General features: G+C 38.1%; 1 protein-coding gene across 1 annotated transcript in view; it reads right to left on the minus strand.

Moving 5' to 3' along the window:
• Tsga10 (testis specific 10) overlaps nt 1-13,226 on the minus strand; it is a 92,698-nt gene that overhangs the window by 44,608 nt on the left and 34,864 nt on the right. Inside the window, exons 7-9 of the mRNA XM_013351078.2 lie at nt 12,927-13,097; nt 12,764-12,841; nt 11,685-11,836 (exon numbers count right to left, since the gene is read on the minus strand). Of these exons, the coding sequence (XP_013206532.1) occupies nt 11,685-11,836; nt 12,764-12,841; nt 12,927-13,097 (401 nt within the window). The remainder of the gene's footprint in view (nt 1-11,684; nt 11,837-12,763; nt 12,842-12,926; nt 13,098-13,226) is intronic.

Consider the following 13,226-nt stretch of genomic DNA (forward strand, 5'->3'; position numbering starts at 1 on the left):
CTCTCTCTCTCTCTCTCTCTCTCTCTCTCTCTCTCTCTCTCTCTCTCTCTCTCGTTTTTTATTTTATTTTGCTATGCACATTTTAGAGGTTATCATACTTCATACTTTAAAGTTAAACTGAATCATATTTTTACCTATACTTAATATTTAATATCTTTAAATCTTATGATGCAGCTGTCTAGATCATGATTTTCTGGCTTAAAAAGTATTACATGAGTGATAATCTCTTACTTTTAAGCAGATACACTGGTTCCTTGCTATTAGATTTTTAGGTATATTCTAGTTTTCACTTTTACAATTAAATCTCTCATGAACAGCATATTCCCTCCACAAACATTTACTGTCTGGTGTGTATAAGCACTAGGAGCTGAGGAAGCAATGCGAATTAAGTTGGCCCTGATCATACCCTCAGGAAGCTCACAGCCCACAAGTAAGTAAACAGACTTCCATTTCTAGAAATATGAAAGTCCTTTGACCAAAATCACACTTAGGTATATTGAATATAAAGTGTGACATCACTTTTATTTATTTATTTTGGTTTTACAAGACAGGTTTTCTCAGTATAGATCAGGTTGTCTTAGAACTTGCTCTGTAGACCAGGCTGGCCTCAAACTAAGGGATATATCTGCCTCTGCCTCGCAAGTGCTGGAATAAAAGGCATGCAGCACCATCACCTGGTAAACACACTTTAAATGTATGACAAAATGTGCAATAATTTGTAAGGGATATCTCCTAGCACATAATCAAAGCCTTGAGACTTACACTAATGTTGGGTCTGTCTGCCTCAGTAGCCTAGAAAAGAAAGGATGCCACAAGATACCTTCCTCATAAAGAATAAACTAAAATAATCCACATAAGGCCACTGAGCCACCATTGGAAGATCAGTCTAGAAAAATTATCAGTTGTTAAAAGGCTCGGGGAATTTTACCTTGTAGAATTCTTAGTATTAAAAGAATATAAAAGTCAATGTTGGTTCCAGATTGAACACATAAATGCGATACTGATGAAACTTCTCTAGAGACAACATTCTCAACCCAGGCAAGAACTAAACTCAGAAACAGTTCTATTGAAAATGATCCCCCATTTCAAATTGTAAGTTATATTAGAAGCAATACAAATTTAAAAAGAGGTTAAAATATAAAAACTGAATTATATATTCCCAAATTTCAAAGTATAGCACTATTGAATGGAAACCTAAAAACAGATGTATTTAAATACATATATACAACACAAAATCAAAAGAAAACAGCTTTTAAAATAAAATCACAATATTAAACTAATATTAAAACTTTAAAAAAAAAAAACAAAGTTCAATGGGTAAGTTAACAGATAAAGCTAAAAAGACAGCTAGCAAAATGGAACAAACAGACCGGAAAAAAAAATCACCTTTATCAAGGCCACAGGTAAGAAGGTAGAAAACTGACAGAGGAAGAGGCATAAAGATGGAATTGAGAAGGTCTGTTATTTACCTAAATAAAATCAAAGGGAGAAAATAAAAGCAATATTCAAAGGAATGATAGCTAATAAAAGAACTCTTAGAATAAAGACGCATTCATCTGAATCTATTATGGCAATTATAAGTAGGTAAAAGAAAAAGGACTTCAAAGGAATGAAAGGAGAGGTGGGGCAGATTAATCAAAACTAAGTATTATAAAATCTCACTGGAGTGTGAGCTAACTAAGACTATAACAACAGGGACTTTAGAGGTAGAAACACTTGCTGCTCTTGCAGGGGCTCAAGTTCAGTTCCCAGAATCTAGAAATGGTTCAAATCCATCCATAATTCCAATTCCATTAATCTGATGCCCTCTTTTGAGCTCCATGGAAACCAGATACACATGTGGTACATATGCATACATGCAAATAAAACTCATAAACGAATCTTAATTTTAAAAAAAGAATATCACAACAAAGAAATTTGAACAAATGTATCCAATATAAACAGACATGCTCTAGAAAACATGGGTTATTAAATAAAAATCCTCAGTGTTAAGTATAGCACCCCAAACAATACAGGCTATTGCCACTACTTTTGGTAGACCGCCTTAACTAGGCAGTAAGACTCTACTATTGAAGACACCAAATACTTTAATTGCAGGACACAGAGGAATCAACTTGTCTCCCTGCTAGGTAGCTTTCACAGTGCCAAAAGGTGCTATGCAGGGGAGTGTGTGTGTGTGTGTCATCAATGGTCTTACACATCCTGGACTCTGCATGCTACAAATCTGACCAACTAGGCAAGATGTACACAATGGTACAATAGTGGCAAGGCTGTTTATGGGGTAACCAGCTGTAGTCTTGATTGGATTTGAGATCTACTTCACAGAAGAGAATTTCATGTTTGGTACTATAAACATGGTCCAAATCCATGCCTAGAAAGTAGTATGCCCAAGGGAGGAACCTCTTGGTGCTGTCTTTCTAAATGGCCATGTTGTCAAACCGTCTTCTAAATATTTGTTTTTACCCATAGGTTTTTAACCATACTGTTCTCAACCTTGGGCAGAGAAGCTTTTTGCTTCGGGAGGTAGTTGTTAATGCAAAGACTCACACCTGCTCGAAGTGCTGAAAATAAGAGACTTTGAGTGCTCAGGGAACAATCATGAAAGGGAGGGCAAGAAGAATATAAGAGGCAGAGGGTGAAGATGAGTACTGCAAAATGCTGTGCTCGGGATATAAGTGTTGAACACATGAACTCAACAACTATGATTACCTGCACAAGACCAAGCTAGTTACAAATTCCAACACAGAGGTGTGAGGGACTCCCAAGGCCACACTCCTAGCCAAAGATTTACTGGCAGCTGACTGCTGATATGAGAGGGAAAATCACTTTTTTTTTCCAAAGGGAAGTCATTGGCAGGTTGTTCATGCCCTCAGTGATTAACCCCACAGTCATGTGCAAATGAGTAGCTCTTGTCTAGTAGATACCGATACCTATACCTATATTTATATATACGGAGAACATGAAACTTGAAGGGAGATATATTGGAGAGGGAGCCGAAAGGAGTGGGATTGAATAAGATTCCTATGTATTATATTCATGTATGAAATTTTCAAGTAAAAAAAATTCACAGAGAGCCATATTTCTTCATTTTATTCAAAATGTTAACTGTTACAAGTAATACCTAGAGAAATCACTGAAAATAGCACACACAAGTGTACATCAAAATGGAATTTTTAAAATGTCAAGTAACCCGTTCACAAGTGCTGTCCTATTTGTTAATTGTCTGCTTTTTAAACCACGGTTATCCTAGTCAGCAACTGCAGCTCCGCCACTACCAGCAGCGGCTAGGCCGCAAGAGCCACAGCCTGAAGAAATTCTGTTTCCTTGGGCACCGACTTTTTAAAAACTAGTAAGAAAACTTTTCTAAATCTCTGTCCCATTAAAGAACTCAAGATTCAAAGGTGGCAATAGAATCCTGCTTCCCAAAGAGGCTGTATAGCAAGCAGCTCACCAGACTCGCCCCCTAGCATCTCCTAAGAAGTCCTCCTGCTTTCGCTCACCCCTCTTTAAAAATCCTTCTCCAGGGGGCTGGAGAGATGGCTCAGTGGTTAAGAGCATTGCCTGCTCTTCCAAAGGTCCTGAGTTCAATTCCCAGCAACCACATGGTGGCTCACAACCATCTGTAATGGGGTCTGGTGCCCTCTTCTGGCCTGCAGACATACACACAGACAGAATATTGTATACATAATAAATAAATAAATATAAAAAAAATCCTTCTCCACCCAGCTTCTCCCTACTACTTCCTGTCAACTAGTTGCTGGCTCAGCTTCTGAACCGCAGGTGAATTTTATTTAATCAAACATATCTTTGTATCATTAAAGAAATGTTCCAGAGCATAAACAAAAAGTATCACACCTTAAAATAATATTCTACAACACAGAAATGACAACAGAGGGAGAAAACAAAAATAAAAATAAGAGAACTGAAACATAATTACAGTAAATGAATATGCTCTACCTTACTTTTATAGCCCCAAACTGAAAGCAACCAAAATGTTCCTCCTAAATTTCATGGTACTAAAAAGCACCAAGCAACCTTCCAAAGGAGAGAAGCAACCAATAGTCCTACCTGTCTATGCTGCATATGAACCACAATAACTACCTTGGCACAATAACCCAAAGGGTCCAGGAGTGGCACACATAACTTGGCAGTAACCATCAACTCTAATTGGACTTAAGACACACTAAGAAGAAACCTCCTCTAGTACTGGAAACCTAGATAACTACTCAGTACTAGAGAATCCCTGGTTATTGGTGGAGAATCTATAACCACTAATTTATTAAGTCAACATAAGCCCTAACACCTACCAATCTATAAACATTTGTGATATTTTGCATGCACAAGATTTTGACCCAGTATGGTTTTTTATATGTGTGCTAATTAAGACTTCATGTCTTTAAGAACATTCTCTCCATATTGTACTTTTGTATCTCAGTTAAACTAATCTGAACGGAAACAAGTCCTTTCCACTACATTTTTGTGTGTGCTAGAATTGTCAGGACTGTGTAGCTGTCCCACTTGTTGTAGGTATGAGTCTTATTTTTTTTTTAAGGTAACTGGAGTCCTTGAGGCTTTCTTACATACATGGTTTCTCTTCAATGTGAGCTTTTTGTGCATTTAAACAGTACTAGAATGATTGAAGCTGTCCCATAGTGCTTACATATGTGTTTCTCTTCTTTGAGAATTCTTTTGTGTATCTGAAGGAAAAAAAAAAACACCGGAAGGTTTTCCTGCAGTTTTTGTTGTTGATGGTGGGTTGGGTTTCTTGTTTGTCTTTCTTTTTCATTCATGAGGTTTCTCCGTACATTCATGCATGTTTCTTATAGAAAACTAAAATTTCTCCCGCACTGATTTCATGTAGAAGGTTTTGTTCCAGTGTGAGTATTTTCATGGAGCTGAGTAGTTAAGTGGCTGAAGCCTTTCCGATATGGCTTATATTCATAAGGATTCTCTCCAGCATGAGTTCCTAGAGATTTCTAAGAGAATTTAGGAAACTGGAGACTTTATGACATTTCTTACCTTTACAGAATATCTTCAATGTGTACATTTTCTTTGCTTCTGGAAGAAATGGAAATAAGTTAGAGTTTTCCAGAATTCTAGCTTGGTTTTTGTTGCTGTGATAAACATCAGGATCGAATGCAACTTGGGGCAGAAAGGGCTCAACTGGCTTTATTTCCAGGTTACAATCCATCATTAAGAAAAGTCAGGGCAGAAACTCAAAGCAGAAGCTTTAAGCAGAAACCATGAAGCAACCCTGTCTACTGGCTTGTTTCCTGTGGTCTAGTCAGCACCATAAGACTAAGCTAAGCTGTCCAGAGAGAGTACCACCCACTATGGGCTGGGCCCTCCCTTACCAGCCAGCAATCTCGACAATGCCTTACAGACATGATCACAGGTCAGTCTAATAAAAGCAAGTCTTCAATTGAGGCTCCCTCTTCCCAGGTGCTTCATGCTGACAACCAAGATTTGTCATCACAACCACATTTTCCTCCATTTTCCTCATAATCATATTCTTTGTTGTCTGTATGAGTTCTGAAGGGGATGAATGACAAATGAGGACACACACACACACACACACACACACACACACGTACACAGAGTGGGGGGGGACTGATTTCGCATGCATGTTTTCTTGTTCAAAACACAGTCTAGAATCTTCACAGATGGTTGCTTCACTCATTTTCAAAGTATCTCTACTACTTGACTTCTGATGGGACTTTTGCAGTCATCTTCAATGTTCTGGCTACCCACTTTGTACCACAGGACACACTTGACAAGGTTTCCTCTACCACTCAACTTATTTATCACCTGGGACTTCTGTAGCCATCTTCAATATCTGGTCTTCACATTTTTTTTACCTACAGAAGTCATTCTCTAGAAGGTTTCCCACGTCATATTTCTGTCGAGGGTCTTCTGGAAAGGCTCCAGAAAAGCACAGCCCAGGATGAAGTTCACAGACACAGCTGCAAAGGTCAGTAACTCTATTTCCAGTTTCTGGTGTCCCGCTTCTCCTCAAGGTTCTGAAAGTCTATACAGGTCACAACACAACAGAGAAAGAACCACCCAGAGTCTCTCTGAACAGCACACTGTAGTGCCAATAATGGATTGTAGATGAATTTACACAGTATTCTGACCTTTTAAAACTCGTCTCAAAAACTCTGTTGGGGGCTGCATACCACTGGCCCCTTGACTTTGCCTGCCTGAGTGAACCAAACAAAACAACTTGTTTTCCTGTGCCTGCAGCTGCTCTGAGCATGAGACCCTTACAAGTTCCTGATGACAGAGGAGTGAATTCTGGTGGGTTTTACAGCTGGAAATCCCAAGAGCTGGGGTGTGGCTATCAGTTAATGATCCCTTGTAGACGTAAGTCACAAACGATGCCACAGCAGTTTGGAATTATAATTAACAGGGTAGTATTTATTTAAAGGGGAAAAAAACTTACAGATCACCGTCAGCCCTCTGTACGACCAGGAAGGGAGTCTAGCCGCCAGCCGAGCAGGATAAGCTTTCCTGGAGCACAATAAAGTTGTCATTCTTGGCATTCTTGTTTCTCTGTTTGGGTGCATAGATTTCTAAATCTCCAGTCTAGTTCCCAGCTCCCACACTGTACGACAGAGCACTGAACAGACGTGGCACTTTACATATATCCATATGATTAGCTTGATAACATTCTTGAAACAGTATAAGTTTATAACATTTCAAAATTTATTTGGCTTAAAAGTTTTTAATTATAAAATAGATTAGTAAGTGTCGATGTAAAGTATTTGGGGGTAAGAAAATGAGGTATAACTGCAAAGTACAAAAGAAAGTACTTTGTAGAAATGGAATGATTCTTTATCTTGACTATGGTGACTGACATCAAATATTTATGTGCTAAAATGACATAGAACTATACACACTCTTGTGCCAATGTGAATTTTCTGTTCTGCATGAGAAATTGGCATCTTTCACCATGAAGGTAGCCACCATCAATCCCACCACAGACCAGCTAAATTGGGAGAAGCTGCTTTGGCCTTACCCTCAAAAAGGAGTCATTGTGCTGCTGCTGCTCTTGGACTGTGTGACCACTCCTCCAAAATCTACATGTGCTTCAAACCACAGAGCCATAAGTGCATGCTCACAGCTCAGACAACAGAAACAGCACTTCCACAGGCTAACACTACCCTGGGCCTGTCACTATGTGTTATGTGTATGCCTGTACTATGTGCTATAGCTCTACCACTGCTCCACAAGCCCCCAGGCCCTGATATCTTGCATACCACCAAAGTTAGCTAGCTCTAATCTGCCCTGAGCTCTAGAGTCACTCTCATTCTACACGTCTGACTTCTACACTGAGTCCCCCAGACATTCCACAAATGTCACTACCATTGCTGCAGCAAACATATCCATCTTTGATTATTTCTGGGGCTATTCCATGAGTGCCCACATATACTACCCTAGTGTTAGGACAGATGCCTCATTCATAATCTCTTCTAGGATACAAAGGTAAACAAACAGAACTGCAATAGCCCTCACCATCACAGACATCCAAGCCATGGCTGCTGAGGACTCACAGACTGTGCTGACACCAACCCCAACTGACACACATGAAGACTAAGCTGCTGAGCTTTCACCAGTGTGTGAATTTGATACTATACCCTCCACTATATGAAAATGCTTCCCTATTGAAACTCAGCCATCAAATATGCAGCCATCAACACAAAGCAAGAACCATGAAAAACCAGAGAAACTTGACACAATCCCCAAAAAACATAAGTCTAGAAGGTGTATGACCAAAAATTTAAAATAAATGATAAGACATTAAACTAAGTTATAAGAGAACAAAGACATGTTAATAAAATCAGGAAAACAATATATAAATAAAAATTTCTAAGATAGATTAAAATTATTAAAAGAAACCCAAAAGAAATTCTGGGCTTAAAAACAGAAATAATCAAGATTAAAAATGGAATAGCACTAGCAACAAATGTGACAGGCAGAAGAAACTCCCTGTGAACTCAAAGACATGACGTTTAGAAATACTGCTAGAGAAGAAAAAGAGTCAGGAGGGACGGAGGACTACAGAGCCCTCAGCAGAGCTAATTTCACTCTGCAGGGGTAAAGAGAAGAGGCAAACACCTGAAGAAACACTGACTAAAACTTCCCACTTTCAGGGAAAATATAAACATCTAGATATGAACTTCAAAAGTCTTTTATCAAAACCAGGCATGATGTTACACATCAAAACTGCAATACCATCTCACTTCTATAAGAATAGCTACCATTTTATTTTATTTATGTATTTTTTGTGTTCTTTTATTTCTTGTTTTTAAACCCTTCCCTCTACTCCTCCCAGTTCCTCCCCACCTTCATCCCTATTCATATCTACTCTCTTTCTGTCTCTCATTAAAAAAGAACAGACTTTAAGAGGTAGTATTAAAAATATGACCAAATTAAATAATGTGTGATAACACAAAAACTGTCACATCAAAGCTGGTCAAGACAAACCAACAGAAGAAAAAGAGCCCTCCCAAAAGGCACAAAAATCATTTGCATTCAAGAATCCCATAAAAACACTAAACTGGAAGTCATAATATACACACAAAAGACAGCCCCATATTTGGGTGCGCCCAGACCTGCAGAGGTCCTGGCTCAGGCCTACTCCCTCAGAGGAAATCTTAAAATTTGCAGGCAAATGGATGGAACTAGAAACATCATATTGAGTGAGATAACCCAGACCCAAAAAGACGATTATCTTATGTACTCACTCATAAGTGGTTTTTAAACATAAAGCAATGAAAAAACAGCCTACAAATCATAATCCCAGAGAACCTAGACAACAATGAGGACCCTAAGAGAGACATATGTGGATCTAATCTACATGGGAAGTAGAAAGGGACAAGATCCCCTGAGTAAATTGGGAGCATGGGGACCATGGGAGAGAGATGAAAGGGAGGGGAGAGTCTCAGAAGAAGGAAACAGAAAAATATTTAGCTCCATGAAATCAATTTTAAAAAAATAAGACAGTCTCTGTTGCATTCACATGAGTTTTGCTTATGTTGATTTAGAGGGCCATGTTTTCTTGGTGTCCTCCATCCCCTCTGACTCTTACATTCTCTCCACCTCCTCTCCTTCATGGTTCCCTGAACTCTGAGGGGAGGGATTGATGGAGACATCCCATTTAGGGATGAGTGTTCCAAGGTCTCACTCTCTGCACAATGTCTGTGTGTGGGTTTCTATATTTGTACCCATCTGCTGCAGGGGGGAGTTTCGCTGAAGATGACTAAGTAAGGCATTGATCTATGAGTATAGTTTTTTAAAGGTGCTTCAAACACTGAAAGATACAGCTACCAAAATGATCTAGCAAAGCCACCATTGCGCATATGCGCCTGAAGTATATTTATCTTCAACAGATATCTGCACTTCCATGTGAATGATACTATCAGTTGAAAAGACTGCCAAAACTATAAAATGCAGTAGTAAACCTCACGATAACCACAAAGAACCAAAGTACAAAAGATAATGGGACTGAAGCCTCAGTATAGAAATGGCTCACAAAGACAAGAAAGAAACAGATAGCCACAAAAGAATCACCAGAGTGTCAACATAAAGTACTTACCTACTCACCATCAGCCAAGTATCATTTCACAATGTCTATGTATCAAAATATTACACTGTATTCTTTAAATATAATTTTAGCCAACAATTATTCTACGATAAAGCTTAAAAAGCCTTTGTAAAAATTTAAAACAGAACTACACAACAAAATAATAGCTGGTGTTAAAAATGAACTGCATATCAAATGTCAGTGAGATATGTAACTACTGAAAAACTCAGCACTGCTGGAGTAAATGCACAGTACTACAGCCACACTGAAAAAGACTTCAGTGGTTTCCCTGAAGCCATTTATTCCTAGATATTGATCCGAGAAATAAAAACATATATCCACACAAAGATTTATATACGGAAGAGCTTAGTGACTTTATTTATTATGGCCCCAAACTGGAAACAGTGCAACTGTCAATGTGTACACCCACACAATAGAATACAGCTCAGCAGTCAGAGTATAAATTACACACGACATGTGTAATACATAAAGAACAAACCTCAGAATAACTACACTGAGGGAAAGGAGCCTGATTAAACAACATATACAATACAATTTCATTGGTTTAAATTTTTAGAAAGTCCAAATACCTATATGCCTGAAATAAAATGAATTCATATAATCAGCAGAGTGTCTGAAAATTACAGAGGGGCAAGGGGGAGCTTAGAGTGCAGGATAAGGGCAGAATCTTGATTGTGGTGATGGCTTTAAAGGTCAAATTTTTCAACCTTAACATATAAAATTTTAGTATATATGTTTCAGTTACACATCAATAAAAGTTCTCAAATAAGCATACATCCAAAAAAAATCCCCTAAAACTGATAGGCAGGGTGCACACGCTGCCCTGCTGCCCTATAGAAGCAGAGCAGAGCAAGATCCTGCACCACAGGAACAAAACACACCCACTATACCCCAGATTAACACACATCTCTCCATTAGAATACTACAAGACATAAAATGTTACCTAAGACAAATATTTTCTAGCAACACGGAAATCCTATGTGATGAAATTAAAAAGGCCAGATGTAAACGGCCACAGGCGAGGCTCAGCTGCACAGGACACTTAAGAGCTACATACACACGGGCTGCTTTCTGGCTGGAAGCAGTGCTACACTAATCTTTTTCCATGGGTCATGGAGTTATAGATGATTTTTAACCTTTTTGTTACTGGTTTTTATTTTCCCAGGTTTTTTTTTTATTGTTTTCTTGTTTTGTTATTATTTTCGTGTAAGCTTAACAATAGTCTTAGAAGAAAGAAAAAGGTTTCCAAGGAAAAGGGAGTTTGAGTAAATGTCTGACTGATAAGTGGTGCCTACTCTGCACCACTGGCCCTGGGAAGATCAAGGGGAGACTCTGGGAACTCATATGTGGCCCAATTATTATCTGTTACTGGATAATATATTTCACATTCACATCAATTAACATTTTTCATGTCTACAGAAAAAGAGAAATTCAACTCTACTGAAACTTGAGTAGCTTTGTTTCACATCAACAAATAGTAACGTCGAACCTCAAATGTAGAGGTGACTTCCTGCCTTACACACTACTTTAGTGGCCTCTGCCACTACACCAGTGTAATGAAAGAGCTAATCAACTTCGTCCTGTGTTAGAACTATCCTTTATTTAAAGTTATATACCTGAAGTTAAATATCTCAATTCTCAGAGGGTGATGGTGGCACACGCCTTTAATCCCAGCACTCGGGAGGCAGAGGCAGGTGGATCTCTGTGAGTTTGAGACCAGCCTGGTCTACAGAGCTAGTTCCAGGACAGGCTCCAAAGCCAAAGAGAAATCCTGTCTCGAAAAACCAAAAAAAAAAAAAAAAAAAAAAGTCTCAGTTCTCAGAGGGCTATATAAAAACTGCTTTATTAAACTTGACACATGTTGCAAATATAAGATTAAAATGAGTGTATGCGTGTTTCCTGGCTGAGTAATTTGGGAGACACTCATTACATTGCTGAGGTTTCTACAACTGCATCCTATCAGTCTTTTCATAAACTAAAAGTAACAGATAATTAAATTTCATTACGAAATGTGCTATAAAGCAGAGCAATTAAGTACAGCAAACTGTCAGTTGTTTAACGCCAATGTAGCTTTTACCTCAAGGAATTATTCTCTGCTTTTTGTCTGCCAAGTTCACTTTCGGTATCCATTGCCTTTCTTGCTAATGATTTCATTTCTTTTTCCACAGTGGTTATGGTCTCCTTCATCAAAGTCATATTTGACATTTGTTCCATACGTTCATCATCAAGCTACACAAGTAGAATGACAAAGTTAACTCCTACCACTCCGGAGCCTTGTTGGTCTTAGCAGAGGAGACCCTCCTACAAACTGCAGTTTGTGAAAAAATTATTTACACAACGAGATGATCAACTGGGGCAGACCTGACACTGTAGAAGGTTTTATAAAGTGTTATATAATAGGATAAAAACAACCCACTATATAGCTTTCTATAAAGCCTACCTGTCTCAGTATTCTCAGTCTAGCTTTCTCAATCTGGCTCAATTTGACTATATACATACTGAATTTGTAAAAACATTTATTTGTTATTCAAAATTAATACATTACATATACAGCAGGATTATGAAAATAAAATTCTTTTTCTCTTGTTTGTTTTTTACTTATTATAAGAAAATACCTCAAATGAATTTATCCATACATTCAGACCTTCACTGTTTATGTACCTGGAACACTGCTAACATGTATCTGGCCAATGTTTGATATACTCATATTTGGCAATATTATCTTTAACAGAACACGGAGATGAGAAAAATTGAAATTTTAGATAAGTGTAGTGGTACTATAATGCCAACACTCAGGAGGTGAAGCAGCAGAACCATGGGTTCAAAGCTGACCTGGGCTATATAGTAAGTCCTTGTAGTCCACTCCCTCCAAAAAAATAGTCTAATAATTAATTTAAAATCCTGAGGCTACATCTTAACAATAGAAACAAAACTTCTTTTCAAACAAACAAACAAAAATAAAAAGCTGCACTCATGTTTCCAGAGGAAATAATGAAGTGCAAAGGTAACATGGGATTATGAATAACACATCATATACACCACCTTAAGTATTTTAGGACTACAAACACAATCTTAGAAAAATAAAAGAATTCTTCCTAAGACAAAAAGAAGAGAAAAGGAGAAACTATGGGTAGAGCCAACGAGGTTTTGTTTTACGTTATGAACTGTACACTCCAGCTCCTCTATCCTTTGTTCCAAGTGAGCCTTCTCATTAAAAGCTGTCTCTTGAGCAATCTGTTCAAAACACAAAACACAACAAAGGACTTTCAGTGTCACCGCACTTGTGTTATACCTATGGACAGACAAAACAACTGCACACCTTTAGCCTTTCTCTCAGACTGTCTCGCTCTGTGGTCATTCTCCGCAAATCAGTGAAGGCTACATCTCTTTCCGTCTCTACCCGACGAAGGATAGCATGTGCTGTGGTTGACTTAGGAGACTTACAGCTTTTCATCATTTCTCTTCGAAGTCGAGCAATTTCTTCCTGTGCCTATGATAAAAATACACAAAATTTAAAAAAGAAAACTTTAAATTATACATAAAGTATCTTATATCCACTCAACTAAAATTGAAACCTGAAATAATATGCAAGCAGCAAGAAAATAAGGAAATGGATGAA

This window comes from Microtus ochrogaster, linkage group LG2, assembly GCF_000317375.1.
Source record: "Microtus ochrogaster isolate Prairie Vole_2 linkage group LG2, MicOch1.0, whole genome shotgun sequence".
Lineage (NCBI taxonomy): Eukaryota > Metazoa > Chordata > Mammalia > Rodentia > Cricetidae > Microtus > Microtus ochrogaster.